The sequence below is a fragment of the Diaporthe amygdali genome, assembly GCF_026229845.1.
Source record: "Diaporthe amygdali strain CAA958 chromosome Unknown NODE_27_length_698932_cov_65_101997, whole genome shotgun sequence".
Lineage (NCBI taxonomy): Eukaryota > Fungi > Ascomycota > Sordariomycetes > Diaporthales > Diaporthaceae > Diaporthe > Diaporthe amygdali.
Window position 1 is genome coordinate 666,198 of NW_026517047.1, and position 18,971 is coordinate 685,168.

Here is an 18,971-nt window from a genome sequence, read left to right on the forward strand (position 1 = left end):
GACCATCTTTTCACCGCCGTCAGCGCCCGTAGTCACTATCGCCATGTCAGATCAATCCCTTAGACGCAAGCCCAGGTCCACAGGCTACACCCGACAGCGTCAAGGGTGTTTGACCTGTCGTCGGAGGTACGTAATCAGGTGCCCTAGCAAAGTACGCAATTGTAGGCGTGTCTGGGTGTGTGCAGCCCTGCAGCACTTCGGACCCCACGTCGAAGTACACCCGACCTTGTCGTGGCTTGAAGTAGTACGCAGGCGCTCATCTCACCAGAGCCTCTTAACGAGGACTCCTTTGTCAGAGTCCGCTAAGATTGCTGATATCCCTTGCTTGACAACAGGAAGAAGAAATGCGATCGCTCCTATCCCTTCTGCGGTCATTGCTCTCGCCTCAATCTGGTCTGTGAGCGCGAGTCGCCGCGGCCCTTACACCCGGATTCAGGTGTCGAAAAGGCTGCACACCGAGCCCCGGGCTCTGGCCCAGATACAGGAACTTTGCTTTTCCCGTACCTGAAAACCCAAGACACTCTCGACAATGCTCTTGGCCGCTCTGACTCTGCGAGCAGCCGTCGGGCTATGCTCCGGTATTACACAACTTCATTTGCTGCAATGCTTAGCACTAACCATGAGAACAACTGTTTTCTCTCAGGTAAGTCGATTCAGTGTGGTCCTTGTAGTAACATCCGATAACCCCAAGGGGCAGTGCTACTGCCTATGGCCTTCGAGTCTTCTACCCTAATGTATACTCTGACGGCCTGGGCGTCCACTCATCTGTCACAAATCGAGCCAAGATTTCGAGACATAGCACTTCAGCATCGAGGAACTGCACTCAGATGTCTAAAGGCAGACCTTGATGAAATGTCCATCTCACACGAAATGTGGCTGGCTGTGACCATGGCCTCGTGTTCTATGGAGAGCATCTCTGATGGCACTCAGAACTGGTATGAGCACCTGGTCGGTGGTGCCATTGCCTTGGGAGTACCAATTGGCAGTAATACTCCTCCTTCGAAAGATCATTCAGAGTTTAGTACCACCGAGGGCAAGTGGTTGTTGAGGAATTTCGCTTACCACGACATCCTCATGAGCGTGTCTATGGATTGCCGGCCCCTACTTCTTGGAGATTACTGGCTGGATCAGAATGAGCAGAAGGCCGATCCATACTTTGGTCTCGCTGCACGAATCCTCCGTCTGATTGGGCAGATAAGCTGCCTCAACGCCGACTTTACTGATGCCACAATGGCAAATTCAGCAGTGTCCGAGGAAATCTCTCACAAATCAACCAATGCACAGTTCTCTGAGACAGCGAAAGCCATAGAGGCTGAGTTGATCCAATGGATATACCCTGATGAGTACCGTGGATCAACGCTGGCTCAACTCGCTGAGACATATCGTGATGCTGCTTTCTTGCACCTGTATAGAACGTTGCGTCGACATCTGAGAGGGTTCGAGCCGGTCTTGAACGGAAAGATTAGAAAGAATGTCGAATCAATATGTGCAAGGGTTCGCGATATGCCCACAGGATGCCTTCCAGAATGCACCTTATTATTCCCTCTCTTTATGGCTGGCGGTGAAGCGGAGGAGCTTTCGCAAATCGCTACGATCCGGGAGAAGATGCGGAGTATCAATGAGCGACGCCGGTTTCGAAATGTCGAAGTATGTCTCCAAGTTCTTGACGAACTTTGGAGACTGAGGATATCGGGCACTGGAAGCATGGAAGGTGCTCGGCTAGATTGGTTAGATGTCGTCCGTTCGAGAGGCTACAAGTTAGCTCTCACGTGAACTTGACAGACCCTATGCTGCATATTCTAGTGTCAACCTCTCGTTTCACGTTGGCTAGTGCAGAACACCATTAAATAAATTTACACTAAATTCGTATTGAATCACATGTTACTCAATGTTCACCGGAAACAGTCGTTTATAAGGTCCTATAGTTGAGTTTCCCGTGTAACTAGATCATTTTTTTGCATCTCCCCGATTAGACTGCGGAAACGTGGCCTCGGCGACCTTCATGATGGCTGTGCGGAGGATGGCAACGATATGTTGGAGTTCCTCCTCCGTAACAATGTAGGGTGGCGAGATAATCACGTGGTCTACGTAGACCGTGCCCGTTTGACCCAGGTTGCCGAGGATATTCAGGCCAAGTTCCAGGGCACAGTTGACGACGCCTGCACAGAAATTAGCTTCAGCAGGTACTGGAATACGCTCTGGACCGTTGAGCATAAACTCCACTGCCCAGAAAAGACCTCGACCTCGAATATCTCCCACGATATTGAGAGGTGCTATCTGTTCGTTCAAGAGCCGCTCCAACACACGCCCCATGTCCGCAACTTTAGCGATTAATTTTTCATTTCGAATCGCCTTCTGGACTGCTAGGGCAGCAGCGCAGGCGCCAGGATGAGCCTGAAATAGGTTAGTCATAACAACGGCCAACACACGGGTAGATTACATGTACTTGGAATGTATGACCGTGAGCAAGGACTTTAGAGCCTTGACTCAACGCCTCAAATATCTTGTGGTGGAGAAGCACGCCTGAAAGTGGCACGAATCCCCCACCCAACGCCTTTCCGATAGTCTGGATATCAGGCCCTCGAATGTCTTCCTGTTCCCATGCATGCATGGTGCCTGTTTTACCCATGCCACACATGATCTGTGGAAGAAGTCCCGTAAGTAAAGGCGCCTAGCGGCGTGGGCAGGAACTGACCTCGTCTAGAATGAGGAGAATGTTATATTTGTCACAGATCGCCCTGATGGTTTTGAAATATCCCTTCACCGCCGGGACACACCCCAGAGTGGTACCGCTCACTGTTTCAGCGATGAAGGAAGATATGTTTTCAGGACCGAGTTCGAGAATAAGGTTCTCAAGCTGTTCTGCAAGCCGCTTAACATAGTCTTTGTCGCTTTCATTCCGTCTCTTGAAGCGATAGGAGAAACATGGCTCAACAAATTGAACATTGGAAGACAGCCAGTCGCTATAAAGGGCTCGTCTCGAGTTATGGCCTGAAACGCAGAGCGCACCGATTGTGTTGCCATGATAGCTCTGCTCGCGCGCAATCACAATGCGTCGCTGGGAGTGCCCAAGTTCGTGCCAGTACTGCGTAGCTAATTTGATGGCGGCGTCGGTAGCTTCGCTGCCTGAATTGACGAAGATGGCTTTGGAAAGACCGCCCGGCTGACCCTGGAGAATAAAAGAGGCGAGCTCCTCGACAACTGGTGAGGCGAATCGTGCACCTGAATAGATATAGGCGCATTCGCTCATCTGGTTTATCAATGCCTCGGTCACATCGGGACGGGTGTGCCCAAGCACCGAGACGGCAGGACCGGCTGATGCGTCGATGACATGTTTCCCAGATTCGAGTATCAGGCTTATACCAGATGATGCGATAACTTTCTCCGGCTTTGCGATAAGAGCTCGATGCAGCACGTTAGAGTCTGCGACAAAAGGATGTGCCATGATGGTGGTAACACGTTGTCTCGGAAAGCAAGAAGAAGTCTGAGATATCTCAAATAATCTACGGCTATCTCTGCTGGCTGGCGAAGTAGGGGAGATACTGGTATTACATAGCAACAAGATCTCTGCTTGTGAGCAATCATAATCTACTATTCGCGTGGAGGATTGTCGGGCATCTGCGACTCAAAAGCAAGATCCGATACGGGCGGCTGGAAACGCCTTGGAATGCCGCCGGCCAAACTAAGCTCGCACTGTGTGGCTCTTCCCGAGTACCTTCATAGCCCGCTGGCCCCACACGGCGCGAACGGCGGGATAGTGGCGCCCGATAAGGTGGACAACCAACATGTGCCTCGCTGCCGATCTGATTCCGCGGAAGCCACTGCTTGCAATTACTCAATCAGAAGCACTATAAGTAAAAGCTACTATATAATAAGCAACTATTTATCTTAAAATAAAACTTTAAAAATAAGCTAAAAAGTAAATAAATATAGTATTATTTAATAAATTATATTTATTAAACTTTAATTTTTTATTATTTAAAATATTATTATTTAATAAAATAATTTAAATTAATATTTTTAAAAAAAAATATTTTAAAAGCTTTAAATTTTAAAAAATATTATTAATTAAATAAAATAAAAATTTAAATTAATATTTTTTAAAAAAAAATATTTTAAAAGCTTTAAATTTTAAAAAATATTATTAATAAAATAAAATAAAAATTTAAATTAATAATAAAATTAAATTTAAAAAAATATTTATAATTTTTTAATATATATATATATATATATATATATATTTATAAAAGTTTTTAAATTAATTAAATTAAATTATTTTAAAATAATTTATATATTTTATTATAATAAATAAAATAAATAAATATAATTATATTAATATTTTTATTTTAATATATAAAGTTATTTTATTTTAAAGCTTAACCTTTTTTTTTATAATATAAAAAAAATAAGAAAAAATTTTATTTTATATTATATTAAATTTATTTTAATATTTTAAATTATTTAAAATATTAATATAGTTTAATAAAATAATTTTATAATATAAATTTAATTTTAAAAGAAATATAATAAAAATAAAGTATTTTATTATAATATATTAATAATAATTATATATAAAGTATTATTATATATTAAATAATTTTAAAAATTAAAATTTTTAATAATTATTTATATTTTATAAATTATTTATATATAAATTATAATTATTTTAATTATTTTAATTTATAAATAAGCTTTTTATATAATTAAAAATTATTAAAACTTTTAATTAAATATATATTATATTATTTAAAAATTATAATTATTATTTTATTTTTAATTTATTTTATAATAATATTTATTTTAAATTTAAATAATTTAATTATAAAAGAGTTTAATTTTAAAATTATAAATATTATTTTAATTTAATTATTTATTATTAAATTTTTATATTATTTTTTTAAAATTAATAATAATTATATTATTTTACTTTATTTAAATATATATAAAATTAATATTAATATTATATTAAAATATTAAGATAATTTAAAATGTATTTTTTAAATTAAAATTTACTTATTTTAATTATTTAAGGTTATTTATTCAATATTTATAAATATTTAAATAAAATATATATTACATAAGTATTATATAGAGAATATCTTTTTTAAAAAAGGTATTATAGGAATCGTGTATAAGAAGCTATGTGCTTTCAGTCCTTAGTTATCGATGTTATTCAAAATCTAATCGTGTTCGTCTGTTCATTCAAAAGCATCATCCTCTATATTCCCTTCACTAATTTATTTTACCTTCTTAACTAAAGATTCCGCACAAATTAGACGCGTTGCAAGATCCTCGCTGTTTTATCCATATCGAATCCCGCAAAGTCTAACAAGATGAGCAAGGCTCCCATTAAAACGCCTGCCAAAGCTACCGTTGTTTCCCAGAAGAGACAATTACAGGGTGAGGACAAGCGCGTGTACGAAGAATTGCGACAAGATTACAATGCTGCTAGAAGTGACAACATCAAGAAAATCATAAAAGCCTGCATGGATTTTATCTACGAGAAGAGAGCTCCTGCAAATGGCGGTGAAGTCCTGTGGGCATTGGATGAGCAGGCTAACATATGTTCTTGGAAGAAGCACTGCGAGCTGTGGGCGGATGATTTGGTGAAGCGGAAAAATAGCAACGAAATGATAGCCATGGTGAGTGCCTCCCTAGCATTTGGCTTGTTTGGAATTACATCTAACATATATACAGGCAGGACCGGAATTGCAGATGATGGCTGGTGCCCAGGATCCTGCTAGGCCCGTGAGCCGTGGGAGGGAGGGTGGTTCATCAGTTGCTGGTACTAACATGGTTCAATCTATGTCAGGCGCTGGCAGTCATGCTCGTAGTCAAGCCGGAGGACAACATGCACCAAGCGGTGGCAGCCGGGCAAGCAGTCTTGCACGCCCCGGATCCACACGCTCTGGGATACCTCCGCCAGCGGGACAGAAACAAACGGCATGGCCCTTATTTCCATAGTTACTGTTTCCAGCTAATTGGAGCTTCAGCATCCGACGCCAACCGAGGAGCAAATGCTTCAAATAGCAGTTTGGCCTGATGTACAAAAGTATGGCTTCCAAAATCTACAAAGCAGTGGAATGCACTTGGTAAGAAACCCCGCAAAAGGGTTAACAACTGGATAACGAATTGACCACTTGCCCTTTCAGATCTACGCGAGAATCCGCCCCAGCCCCAGGCAGAGGGGGGGGGGGGATCCCAACTATGAAGGATATAATGTTGACATTTGCAAAGCACCGGAAGTACCACGCAGACCGTAACGAGACCAGTCTGGGATACAATCAAGGACAAAGGAAACTATAAATATTCCTTGCTTAAAGCAGGCGTCCAGACGGCTGGTTCCACGGTGAATCGGCAACGTGACGTGATTCAGCTTCGTATCTTCAAGGATGCGGGCCGACTCCATCCGCTGACAGATGGTTCGAAGAAAAGGGGCTCTTAAACTCTGACAACGTGGCACACCTGTTGTCTGGAAGCGAGATGAGGAACAAGCTCGCTTTTGCGACGCCTCCTGGCAACGAAGGTCTTATCGTCGGGAGTAAGCTAGCTGTGGCATGGAAGCTTGCCTTTGCCAAAGCTCTTGATGATGAGGACGTTGAACTAAGAAAGATGTTAGAGCGGGAGCTAATAAAGGAGACGAAGAAAGCTATTGAACAAGCGTCGACACCATCCACCAACGCAGGGCCAAGTCAGGGGCGTTGAGGACTAAGTTCATCTTACATTGGAGTTCTGTTGTTTTACAAATGGTTGAGTAGGTCTGCATCTGTTTACATCCCACTTGGATCGCTCTCTTTTCAGATTAGTCTTTAGTATAGTAGTCATTCCTTTGAAAGGATTTAAAATTCCGTGTAGTTTTAAACAAAACCCGTACGTATAAGGGTTTTTATTAAGAAAGAGGGAAAAAGCGGTTTCTCAGGAAAGCTCAACGAAAACGTACATAGAAGTCATAAGGTAGAAATAAAAGGCAGTGCCTTTACAGCGAGTGTATTAATACCTAATAAGACGTCACTTAGGCTTTACGGCACACACACCTCAATCACGGTGTCGTTTCTACTAATGCGATCACCATTACCAGAGAGGCCTGGGGAAAAGGAGATGGCCGGTCCTAGCACTTTTACAGAACATGAGAACGATCTGCCCACACCGATGTTGAATACTACTCCCGATCTTGTGCATCAAGCCTGGTATTTTGGTTTAAATGACGCAGTAATTGCACCCGAACAGCTTGAGATACTGCGAGACCTCTCTATCGCAGAGTCAAAAGCTCCTATGACGGTGGAACAAGATACTGGAATGTCAGGTACCCAGGACAAGGCCACGCTATCAACCGGAGCACCTAGAGACCGGCGCTATTCCAATAGGGATGATGAGGAGCAGTCATCGTCCGGGGAATAGACACTAGCTTCCGAGGCCTCGGACTTTGGGGAGGAGGGTGCCAGCAAAAACAGGTATGACGTTGATATATATACCCTTCTGCAAGCCCTCAAAGGCCCTTTACATGAGTTCTTCTAAGAGTGGCTTGGAAGTATTCGTTGCGGCGATGGTGGCGGACAAAAAAGGTCATCATCTACGTCCTCACCTGCCACGAGCTCAAACTGTCAGCCACCGCAGAAATCGAAGCGGAAGCGAGTCGCCAATGCGGAGAACGAGGATGATGATAGCGGACCTGACGAAATCCAAAACAAGCAGAAGAGGTTTCGGCACATCAAATCGCTCGAAGAACAGCTTGCCTGCCCTTACTTCAAGAGAGTTTGCATACGTCACTGGGCACGTTGCGGCCGCGGATTATTCGGGTCAGAGACATGAAGGACCACCTGAGGGGAATACATACCATTCCCGACTACTGTCCCCGGTGCCATCGGCCTTTCGACACTGTACAGCTGCGAAATGACCACCTCCGAGAAGAGGCCTACGAGGTTGTGGAAAATCTTCACGCACCTGACGGTATCACATCTCAACGAATGCCTCTGCCTGGCCAACGAGTACTGTTGAAGCTCAGCAAGGAGGGTCAATGGTTCCATCTATTCGACCTTCCGTTTCCTCACTTTCAACCCCGGCCAGACTCAGCGTACAACAAAATCGCATCCTCTGGGTTACTTCCCAATTTTAGAGATTTTATCAGCCAGCCTTCTGCGCTGGAAATACTCCTGGAGAGAGTTCGCATTAACCCCGTATGGACATCTAAGTTGGAGGTGATCCTTCGTGAGGATTTTGTGTACGGCCTAAATCAGATTTATCCGAGATGGGCAGCTACACAAGATCTCGAGACTGGCCAAGTACCTGCCATCGTGAGCCCTTCGCAAGAGCATGAGTCATCATCCGCTCAAATCACAAACGAAGAAGCGACTGTCCTTTCTCCCCATCCTGAGGCCAGGTCGAGCGATAATAGCGATTGGTCAGTGCCGGAAAGTGAAACCCGAGAAGCCTCTGGGGTAGCAGGCTCAGCGACCTTGCAAGGCCTGCAAGAACACGGAGAACCCTGATTGGACTCTGCTGAAGCACTCGCGTTTGCCGACTATGAGCTAGAAGAGCGAAAGGTGGACGAGAACGACCAACCACCACCACATCAACTAAACCATGAAGGAATTGCTGTCATCGCAGAGCAAGAACAATGGCTGTTCGCAGACGACTATGCCGACTGTGATACGTTTGTCTTTACTAACGATATCGAGTATGGGCTCCTGAGGAGGATTATGCATTGTTGAATACTTTTAGTGACACAGGAGCCGCAGAGAATCGGGACCCAAACCTTGACCTTGCAGGCTACGAGGCATCAAATACTCTAGAAGGTTCAGACAGCTAACCCAGAGGTGATTTTCATGTTGATCTGGCAGCAACAGGCTCAGTCGACGATTTAGATATGCAAGAGGGGGAAATAGTGGAGTATAAGGAATTTGATAACTGTATTATCATAGCACAGCCTTGAGCATAAGTCTCTCCTTTAGAAGTAGCTTATAAATAGATATAAACTAAACTATAAAACTATATTTAACCTTCTAACAATTTAAGCTGCATTTTATAAATAGTAGTTTAAAATATTACTATATATAATTATAATTATTTAATAAAAGTATTATAAATATTTAACAACTTATTTTAAAATTAAAGTTAAATAAATAATAAATAATACTTTTTAAATATATTATATTATACTTATTAGTATATAAGATTAGCTTATATTAAAAAGCTTTTAGTTAAACAAGCCTTTTATTTTTAAAACTTAAAGTTTTATTTTTCTTTTTTTTCTTTTTCAAAAAAGGGTATTATATAATAGCAGGTAGCAGTAATAAGACATACTTAAGCTTAAATAAACAATTTGTTTAGTTTAGAATTTATAACTAGGTTTTATAATACGGATACCCTCTATACTAAGAGTCTTTTTGCACTGTCTTACAGTGCATATCTTCTCTGCAACTTAGTCCGCGAATTACACACGCCGCCTGAGCAGAGGCTCTGTCAATGAGGATTGATTGACTGACTTCTTGGTTCGAGGGCGGAACATCTATAGCGGGGTTTTTAGTGAAAAAGTTAACTGGCTTCAAAGCAACTTGGATAACTTCCGCTGGCATAACCTAGTAGAAACGATCGTTAGTCGTACAGCACAAACGTTAACTTAGTTCCGCTTTAAGGGAACCGCAATTAATCAGTAGCATACCGGGAAATCCTCAACTCGAGGTATGTGGTTGATACCGAATTGTACCCAGACTACAATGGTAGTGTCTTTCACATTGTCCTTTCGAGCCGACCAAGTCCTAACGCCATCGCCGCCTCGTGATTGGTTCGTATATTTCCCCCCTGCAAACTTTTCGTTCGGGGCATATTTCGTGATGTATATGTGGTGATCAGCGAACTCGGCGCGTTTAAAGTGAAAGCTATCCTTGTCGGCGAGCATAGCCTGGAAAGGAGCGGCGTGAATCTTGTATCCTACAGGCAGATTGTTTACTGGATTCCGAATCTTATCATTAACAATCTTGAAAGTTCGATTCCTCGTGTGGTCAAGGTCGTATCCCCCGGCCACATCAATCGTTGTTTTCTCAAGAATGTAGCCAACACCATGAGGGTTCTTGACCTCGTCCCGAGGCATCGCATGGGCCTCTTCGTAGACCACGCGGTTATGGGGTCCATCGACAGCGGGATCAATTCTCAATGAAAATACATGTTGGTGGTAGGCTGCCAATACTCCAGGATGAACCACGGTGCCGTGAGGGGAATTGATACCTTCATCGACGGGTTGGGTACTTACAATTCCCATCGCGCGAACCTCATAATGCATCTCTCCAGCCTGGTTAAAGACAAAAGCCAGAATGTACTCGTAGTTAGCCAAGGTAAGAATGCTCTGCAAAACAAGCTCCCGGTTCCTGACAACACAGGCACGGCCAGTACGCCAATTAGTATGCTTCCAGCTGATGCCATTGTCCTGCTCGTGGATGCATATGGCGTTGGGCATGATCTCAGGGCGACCCTCGCTGTCGGAAATAATTCCGGTCAGGTACTGAATGGAGCCGAGACAATCACAGCCTAATTGGAGATTGTTGGCAGTGGCGCCAGCTCCGGCGTCACCAAGGTCGAAGGCGGCTTTGCGGTGTAGCGGAGCCCGGGGATCACCATATGGCACATTCATCTCAGACAATGCGAGGCGATAGAAGACTTGTCGGCCGTCGTAGGAGACCTGAATGGACATTAGCCTGATCTGTCGTGTTATAACTCTTGGACATCGAGAGCGTTGACAGGGGAAAACTTGCGTTGTAGAGTACAATTCCTTCGCGCGCGTTGAAGCCAATCTGAAAAGCCCATTTCTGCCACTCGAGGTAATGGCCAGTTTCCCCGAGGGAAGTGACTGCAAAGCTCACGCCATCAGGCTGGACCACCTGTAGCGGCTTGACGTCCTGACGAAGATCTTGTAGCTCCGGGAGATATTCAGCAGGGCGGTGAACCTTGTACGGCTTCATCTCCCCGACTGTATATTCTCCCCCGGTAGGAATGCGGTCGACGCGAATAAGGTCTCGAGTGACAGCATCCATCACGGCTGAAATTGGTAGGGGATACGCATAGTAGTTGGAGTCAGGCTCAGAGGAGTTGGCTGGATCGCGGATGAACATAAAGCATTGATAGCATCTGCGGGAGTCGTTCACACCGTCGGATCCTTGACAGGTAGCGATCAGTTTCTTAAACAAGGCGTACAAGCAAGAGAACAACAGGCCAGAGCAAATTCATCGCTAAGTCTGGTGCAACTTACCGTACATCCATGGCTCAATCACAACATGATATCCTGCAGGGAGTTGCAGTTCGGTGAGAGCAGCCTGAACCTTCTCATGTTTAAGGGCCAGATCTGCAATCTCGATCATCTCGTTTTCATCAATGTTGGCATGATATTGGGGTGGCAATCGCGTGGCTCTAAGGACCGCGTTCTGCGATATGCTGACTAAGGCCTCATAGAAAATATCCTATTCCATCGTAGCATCAATATTCTGTCTACAAGTAGACGGCGCAGATGACATCCCTCGTTAGAGTGAGATTGGCAGTACGTACTGTCCCCTTTATGTAGTAGGTCACAAAAGCGACTCTCTCAATCACACCGGGAGTCAAGCCCTTCTTCTTCGCTTCTATATAGGTCTGCACATCATCTCTGTGAGGCTCTTCGATAGTGATGGTCTTGAAATGGAGCTGCAAGTTAGAGCCTGCATGTTGTCGGACCAAAGAAGCAACCGTCTGAATCTCGCCAGAATCCAGAGGTAGGAGAGGATTGACCATGGCGTAGGGCATCTTAGCGACTGCGTTTCGCGATCCGGGCGCCAATTACGTAGTACTGATCCACGTGGTTGAAGGCAGTGATTATGAATCCACCTGTTTGGTACAGACGAGTTGCTAGATTCGCTAGTTATATCTCGGAAATGCGGAGCATCACGTAACGTTCACTAAGACGCGCAATACATACGTCGTGAAGGCCCCGCCATTGCGGCTAAAGATATCGCGTTAGGCCTAGAGGTAGAGCGTGACAATCTTAACCGAATAAGAAGTCTTCATAGCGAACCGGCACGAAAGCGGCCATCGGGTGCTCGATCCGCGGTTAGGTAATATTGCTCCAGCAGTGTTAGTAAGGACCGCCACTATCTAGAGCTAATCGCAAAGATGTATCGTGCGGCTACTTCGCCTATTGCGGAATAGTCTACCGGGAAGCATTCAGACCCTCGCCTCGGTCTATGTCGCCGCACAAAGACATTCGTAGGCACCATTTCCGCGTCCGAACTTCCGTTTTACAACGCTACGCAATATTGTCAACGTTCAAGATCATAGCTACTGCTTCTTTACTTACATAGTTTGAGGCCATCACATCACCTTTAAAACTACAAAGCCATCGAGAGAGTGATATTACAATGTCATTGCCCGTTCAGGTTACCAGCTACCCCCTAACTGCAAATACGGCTATCACCTTGATCTTGATCTCTCTCGCCTGGGCTGTCATATATCCTCTCTACATCTCCTCATTGAAACATGTTCCTGGGCCTAAGCTTGGCGCTATTACCTCCTTATACATTAATCGCCGATATTACAACGAAAGTGCCATCCTGTACATAAAGTCACTTCACGACAAGTACGGTCATATAATTCGGGTTGGGCCGAACGAAGTAGTGCTGGATGATCCAAAGCAGCTATCGATCATCTACGGTGTGCGATCCACATTCACAAAGCCCTCCACTGCGGTCCTGTTCGAGAATTACGGCTTTCCAAATGTCTTTTCCTCGGTCACGCGAGAACAGCACAGGGACAGAAGGAAGCAAGTTGCGCATATCTACACCATGAACGCTCATTTAAACAATGCTTCTCTCATGAACTTTATTCGAAATCGGCTCGAGAAGCTGTTAGAAATCATCGATCGCGGTAATGATCGGGTGACAGACGTATACACTTTAGCGGGATATTTCGCGCTGGACAATGTGTCTTACATGGTTTACGGAGAGAGCTTGGACTCGATGGGGGGCCAGAATCTGCGGGCTGCCGATGATATACGAAACTTGGCGATTGCTAGCACTCCATTCGTTCGCTTTGCTTGGCTGTTCACCAAAGCGTCAAGCCTCTGGCCGTGGAATCTACTCTTGCCGAAGTTTATAGCGAAGGCTATCACAAGCAGAGATTCGTTGGCAGCCATCAACCAAGAACTAATCGCCCGCATGACTAGCTCTGACAGCCGGGTTGATCCCAATAATACTGTTTTAGGGTACATGCAATCCCAGCCAGAATACGGACAATCAATTACTAAGGGTCATGTTCAGAGCGAATGTTTTGACCACATTCTAGCAGGTGAACTTTACGCGGCATTGTAATCATGTTAAAGAAGGATTACTGACAGCATCTTATTACCCTAGGCGCCGATACTACTGCGGCGTCCATCGCCTACAGTCTTTATGTTCTTTCCCTTGCAAAGAATCAGCAGTATCAGGAACGACTTCGTCAAGAGGTTTCTCAGCTATCTTGGCCACTTGACTTCAAGGCAGTGGGTAAGCTTCGTTACCTTGAAATGTGCGTTCTCGAAATATTGCGGTTGTATCCGCCAGGTCCTGGAAGCCTCCAGCAACGCGTCACTCCATTGAAGGAAGCGACACATGTCAATGTTCAGGGTATTGTGTATAAGCTGGCCCCCGGTACTATCATTGGTATACAGGCGTACTCTTTGCATCGCAATCAAGATGTGTTTGGGGCTGCGCCCGAGGAGTTCAAGCCTGGACGCTGGGAAATAGCAGACGAAGAACGATTGAAAGCTATGAAAAAGGCATGGATACCGTTCGGCAGTGGTGCTCGAACTTGCCTCGGATTGAAGTAAGTCCCATGACCATGCCGTCTCGCAAATATAATCCCCTAAATTTTGATCAAAAAACTCTCGGTGTGGAAGTCGGGATTATCGCTAAGCCTTTTTCCATAGTCTTGCTATAATCGAGCTCAAGGCCGCCCTCGCCGCAGTGTTTCGCCATTATAACGTTGAACTGGATCCGAACACGGATCCAGATGGAATGTCTCCGATATTCGCTGCTGTAATACGTCCGAAGGCAGAAAAGTGCAATCTCGTCTTCACGAAGAATCGTCAGCCGACTGCTTAAAGTACTTGGAGGACTCTACGGTGATCTTTGCACTTCCTGGCAGGATTCCAGAAACTCGTCGTGTTTTCACTGCTATACACGGCGCATGCACTAAACCGATGAGACGATGAAATTCTCGATGTAGCGCACCTACGGTCTCAACCCTGCCTTAGAATTAGATTAAAATGCTTGTAATAAAAGCAGTAGTCCCGCGCAACCGCATTATTTGAGACACGCCTGTTGAACACACCCAAGAGAGGCATGCGTGATATGTTCATGGCAATCTCCAGATTGCACGGTCGAAGACTGAAGGCTTGGTGTTATGCTGACCCGGCAAAGGTATCATCGCTCAAGCTGCTTGATGTGGCATCTGACTTCAGGAGCATGACCAAAACTCCCAGCCTCTGTAAACCTGCCTTTTCCACGCCACGCCATATCTTTATACAAACTGGGCTATTCCAAAGCTCCTTCAGATCTATCTTTTCCCTTTTGTCTTAAAAGATCAACAGTTGAGTAAAAGGAATCGGGCTGTCCTTCTTTCTTGCGGTGTGCCACCATTCCTCCAAGTCGGCGCACAGATTAGATGTGTCAGTCAAGCCAACGGATCTCAGATTCTGTAGCCTGCTGAGGACAAACTCCCGGTGGACTTTACTCATTATTCTCATACCGCCAACCGCCAGAGGAAATAGTAGGAGAGGTTCTACCTTGCTCTGCATAGGTACTTCTGCGCAAGCTTCAAGAATATTTCGTACCGATTCTTGAACCCCAACATCGGCCCAGAACATATTCTTGAGATCTGTGAGAAATATAGTCCAGGCGCTCCAGAACACTGCCTCGTTGTAGAAATTCAAAGACCGAGCCAGGGAGTCGTCATATGAAAGCTCAGAGATGTTGCGCAGCTCCCGGCACTTCTTCAGCTGAGCCATGTGCCTCCTTAGACGCATCTCTAGCCCATCAATATCACATTCAAACATTCTGGCAGCTTCTCTCTCATGGAGAGGTGTAGCACCCAAATCAATCTGCTTTCTCTTGAGAAGCATGCCCAGAGTATATAGAATATTCGCAATGGCGGACGACATGCCTGAGAATACGTCCAAATCGTGGAAATGGATGTCTTTTTCCAAGTATCCGTCTATATCGCACAGCGTACCAGTATCGCGACTCTGGAGCTCCAGGGCCGCGCCGAGGAAGTCTGGCGCATTTGCGCTGCTAGCTGAAGTGCTGAATAGCAGAGCGTTGTGCATGAACCCCAAGAGCTTTGCGAGATACAAGAAGCTCTCATCTTCTGCTAGTGTCCTAAATAAGAACTGACAGAGGATCACGGCAAGCTCCATGTGGGTATGAAACCTGCTAGCATCATGCTTTGCGATAAATGTCATGCAGAAGACAAGAACAGTTGACAATGTCAGCACTAATTTAGAAGTCTGCTCACCCGACTCCCGAACAACATCTAGAGTCAAAGCATTGTCCTGCTCTAAAGTCTGCAGTACCTCTTCTGCTTTTCGTTCGAGATAGTCCTCTATAGCGGGGTCGAAGTCTCGGTGATTTCTTCGAGAGAATGCTTGCGCAAGGTACAGAACAGCGATTAGAAGAGAAGAGTTGGATTCGGCATTTGGCACCAGATATTTGAGGAATGGGTTGTCGTCGCGGGTTCCGAAAGGTGTTAGAGAGGGTGCGATTTTCTGGAGAAAGTTTTCCCATAGTACCATCATGTATGTTCTGTGTGACGAGATGCTTGCCGTGCTTTGGGTAACACCACCGAGAAGCTCGTCGATTGCAGCATCCAAGGCACTGCATCCCTGAGTGCTAGGCTGGAAAATTGGATCAAAGCAATTATCCGGAGCCGATGCTTCATTCTCGACGTCTTGTGGATGCTGACCAACATCATCTGTAGCTTGAATATCCTTACCCGGGGTGGTTGAAGACATGCAGTCTTGCCATTGAACTTCTAACCCTTGCAGAAATTGGTCGGCGCCCATAAGTGTACCGTTCCATGGAAAATGGTTAAGAAGCTCCACGAAGTCTGGACAAGCGAGCTGCGGCAAAGAGTCCAAGTGATGAATACTGAGCAGCTCAGAAGTTGAATCGCCTGTTTCCTCCGCTTCGTGGGATCCAACCGTATCGGGGACTTTGTCGGGTGTCGTGCTTGTGACGCTGCTATGGTTCTCTACGGAGCCAATCTGTACCGAGTCCGCTTGCAACGGACCGCCACTCTCTCCTGCTCCTCGCTGGCGGCTTCGTTCCAAAGACGGCCGTGCCTGCGCGCTTCTCAAGCGCGATGCCGCTCGATTGATAGGAACATCGCTGAGCGTGTTAATGCGCCACCTGGACTGGGCCGAGGGTTCGCAGACTAGGTTCTGCTTGCGGCATCGTGAGCACTTTGGCTTGATCTGATCGCACTGCAGTAGTAAGTTGATGTCAGTCTACAGATCAAGTCCTCCGGCCAACAGGCTAGGTACCTTTCGCTTCGCCGCCTGACAAGCTTTGCACGGCGAACGATTTCGGGAGTGCGGCTGTGCTTTCTGATCCCCGAGGTGCTGCGACATGTCGGCGTAGAATGCTAGTGGAGGATGCTACCAGTTGCTTCCGTCAAGTGCTGCACCGAAGTCGATGGCACGCCCCTCTTAGAATCGTGTTTGTTGCATTGGGCTGAGATAAGTACAGTATAACGCACCCCGATCTCCTCTTGCCGCTAAGACTGCTGTTTACCCCGCCCCCGCCTCGGCCATACAAGGCAAAGGAACCAAGTCTTGTGGATGAACCTCGATCAACAAGACCCTCCAGGCGCTGTTTCAGCCTGGGCAATGTTTCTAGTCAGGACACTGCCCAGACCGCGCCGCAGCAAGCCTCCGTTGTTACCCATTATCTTTGGTCTTCATCGCCAAGACAGACGGATGACTGTGGGGAACAAAACCCCTTCGTCCTAAGTGAGGTCAATGCCAAATTGCTGCTTTGCCGTCTTGACTCAGAAAACGCCAACCGGGTCGATTGCATGGCGCAGAGTGTGGGGTTAAATGCGATAGAGCTAAACCGGTCTAGGAGAAATATGCGCCGCCCTTGGACCATAACCCCCCCCCCCCACTTGTTCGAGAGAGAACCTGAACTAGATACAGTAATCCATGCTGTTTTATCAATCATCAATCGACCGTCAAAATTCGTCCGTTAGCCTGTCCATATTGTCCTAATAGTCGGTGCCATAACAATGCAGCTCAGCACCAGCAATCTATTATTCTTCATTTCTCTCGGCCGAGCCGGCCGAGGGACTTTCTTAGAGGATACTTCCCAACATCCTCTTCGCAAACCCGAGAGCTTCATCAGCACTTCTATTTTCCAGCAACGACCAGCCCTCATAACGACAGACAACAAACCCGGGATACACCCATACGACGACTTCCTTGCAGATACGCCGTACCAAGGTATCGCAACTTTTGCACATCTGAATTCAACCAATTGCTTCTCAGTAGCTAGTGACAGCACGTTTGACATAGCTGTTGTTGGTGCACCCTTTGATTTGGGCGTAACGTATCGTCCTGGCGCCCGCTTCGGCCCGGCGGGGATTCGGATGGGCTCGAGAAGGCTGGCACCTTCGTTCGCTTACAGGTACGCACTTTTCTTTCTCCTTTTGCGATCTCGATTCATTGCTCAGGTAAAGCTGAAGAAATTGGCAGCATGGACCACGCAACGAATCCGTTCCTCGACTGGGCCACTATCGTCGATTGCGGAGATATCATGAACGATCCTTTTGACAAGCTGCAAGCCATTCACGATCTGCAGAAAGGTTGGGATTCTATAGCTGCCCGGAAGGTACGCAACAAGTCGAATGGCACTATCCCTCGTATTGTCAGTATCGGGGGCGATCACACCATTAGCCTCCCAGCCATCCGGGCACTCTACCAATCTTGGGGTCGCGTGACTGTGTTGCACTTCGACTCCCATCTCGATTCCTGGGACCCAAAACAACTCGGGGGCGGGCTCACGAAATATTCGGAAATCACCCACGGCTCCATGTTCCATATCCTTCACGAGGAGGGTTTTATCGCCGAGCATGGCAATATGCACCTCGGTTCTAGATCAAAGCTTATGGACAAGGTTTATGATCTCGAGCACGACGCTGACTGTGGGTTTACTTATATACGCGCAAGAACATTAGACCAGATCGGAAGTGATGCTGTCGTCGATCGAATTATCAAGACTGTCGGTGATGAGTTTGTCTATCTGAGCATCGACATCGACGTTATGGACCCCGGTGAGTCTGCAAATTTCTATCTGCTGTTCAAGATGGTTTAGTTGTATTAATTGCATATATTCAGCATTCGCCCCGGCAACAGGCACCATCGAACCAGGTGGATGGACGTCAAGAGAGCTATTACACATCCTGAGCAGCCTTGCAGATGCTGGTTTAAAGATTGTGGGTGCGGATGTCGTCGAATTTACACCAGTCTACGATAATACCGCCGAGACAACTGCTATCGTTGTGAGCGAGATTATATACGAGATTCTGCAATGGATGGTAAAAGTGCCAGTACTGCAGTCTTAATGGAACCTGCCACTTATATCCAAGACACTAGTCTCTACTTGTTCTTTTCAATTATCTAGGAATAGGTAGACTCTCTTTTTATATCACAAAGCGCAATAACCCCCATTGGGATATTGAGGGATTTAATACTTCGTATATAAACCGCATATCAATGATGAAATCTTTGTTGTAGCGGGATTTTGGTTAAGGCCACCTGTGAAAGGAGATAGGCATAGAAAGGTGGATCACAAGCAGTTGAGTGCGCAGCAGTGGGCATACATCTGCCAACTGAGCCTACTACGGTACAACTACTAAATCTAGCTTGAAGCTTATATTTAAGCTGGTTCACTATCGCAGTAAATCAATCCGTTCAGCGCTAC

At 45.7% G+C, this 18,971-nt stretch overlaps 7 protein-coding genes across 7 annotated transcripts; 4 read left to right on the forward strand and 3 right to left on the reverse strand.

Moving 5' to 3' along the window:
• Positions 1-43: 43 nt before the first annotated feature.
• Positions 44-1,773, forward strand: J7T55_000733 (uncharacterized protein; the record flags this gene model as incomplete). Its single annotated transcript, XM_053131673.1, has 3 exons — positions 44-126; positions 336-643; positions 698-1,773. 3 exons carry the CDS (start codon positions 44-46, stop codon positions 1,771-1,773), a joined length of 1,467 nt encoding a protein of 488 aa, XP_052990463.1.
• A 174-nt stretch (positions 1,774-1,947) lies between these two features.
• J7T55_000734 (uncharacterized protein) lies at positions 1,948-3,445 on the reverse strand (the record flags this gene model as incomplete). Its single annotated transcript, XM_053131674.1, has 4 exons — positions 1,948-2,159; positions 2,238-2,394; positions 2,447-2,641; positions 2,696-3,445. The coding sequence occupies 4 exons, from the start codon at positions 3,443-3,445 to the stop codon at positions 1,948-1,950; spliced, it is 1,314 nt and encodes a 437-aa protein (XP_052990464.1).
• A 1,888-nt stretch (positions 3,446-5,333) lies between these two features.
• J7T55_000735 (uncharacterized protein) lies at positions 5,334-8,708 on the forward strand (the record flags this gene model as incomplete). The annotated part of the gene is made up of 12 exons (XM_053131675.1): positions 5,334-5,642; positions 5,698-5,748; positions 5,813-5,881; positions 5,994-6,092; positions 6,153-6,259; positions 6,420-6,541; positions 7,079-7,303; positions 7,406-7,451; positions 7,563-7,752; positions 7,812-8,291; positions 8,344-8,398; positions 8,503-8,708. The coding sequence occupies 12 exons, from the start codon at positions 5,334-5,336 to the stop codon at positions 8,706-8,708; spliced, it is 1,959 nt and encodes a 652-aa protein (XP_052990465.1).
• A 938-nt stretch (positions 8,709-9,646) lies between these two features.
• J7T55_000736 (Amine oxidase) lies at positions 9,647-11,766 on the reverse strand (the record flags this gene model as incomplete). The annotated part of the gene is made up of 4 exons (XM_053131676.1): positions 9,647-10,672; positions 10,758-11,146; positions 11,240-11,447; positions 11,533-11,766. The coding sequence occupies 4 exons, from the start codon at positions 11,764-11,766 to the stop codon at positions 9,647-9,649; spliced, it is 1,857 nt and encodes a 618-aa protein (XP_052990466.1).
• A 611-nt stretch (positions 11,767-12,377) lies between these two features.
• J7T55_000737 (uncharacterized protein) lies at positions 12,378-14,096 on the forward strand (the record flags this gene model as incomplete). The annotated part of the gene is made up of 4 exons (XM_053131677.1): positions 12,378-13,302; positions 13,368-13,499; positions 13,557-13,818; positions 13,922-14,096. The coding sequence occupies 4 exons, from the start codon at positions 12,378-12,380 to the stop codon at positions 14,094-14,096; spliced, it is 1,494 nt and encodes a 497-aa protein (XP_052990467.1).
• Positions 14,097-14,395: 299 nt separating this feature from the next.
• On the reverse strand, positions 14,396-16,621 carry J7T55_000738 (uncharacterized protein; the record flags this gene model as incomplete). The annotated part of the gene is made up of 3 exons (XM_053131679.1): positions 14,396-14,479; positions 14,828-16,474; positions 16,535-16,621. The coding sequence occupies 3 exons, from the start codon at positions 16,619-16,621 to the stop codon at positions 14,396-14,398; spliced, it is 1,818 nt and encodes a 605-aa protein (XP_052990468.1).
• Positions 16,622-17,277: 656 nt separating this feature from the next.
• J7T55_000739 (uncharacterized protein) lies at positions 17,278-18,612 on the forward strand (the record flags this gene model as incomplete). The annotated part of the gene is made up of 3 exons (XM_053131680.1): positions 17,278-17,675; positions 17,744-18,321; positions 18,386-18,612. 3 exons carry the CDS (start codon positions 17,278-17,280, stop codon positions 18,610-18,612), a joined length of 1,203 nt encoding a protein of 400 aa, XP_052990469.1.
• Between the last annotated feature and the right edge of the window lie 359 nt (positions 18,613-18,971).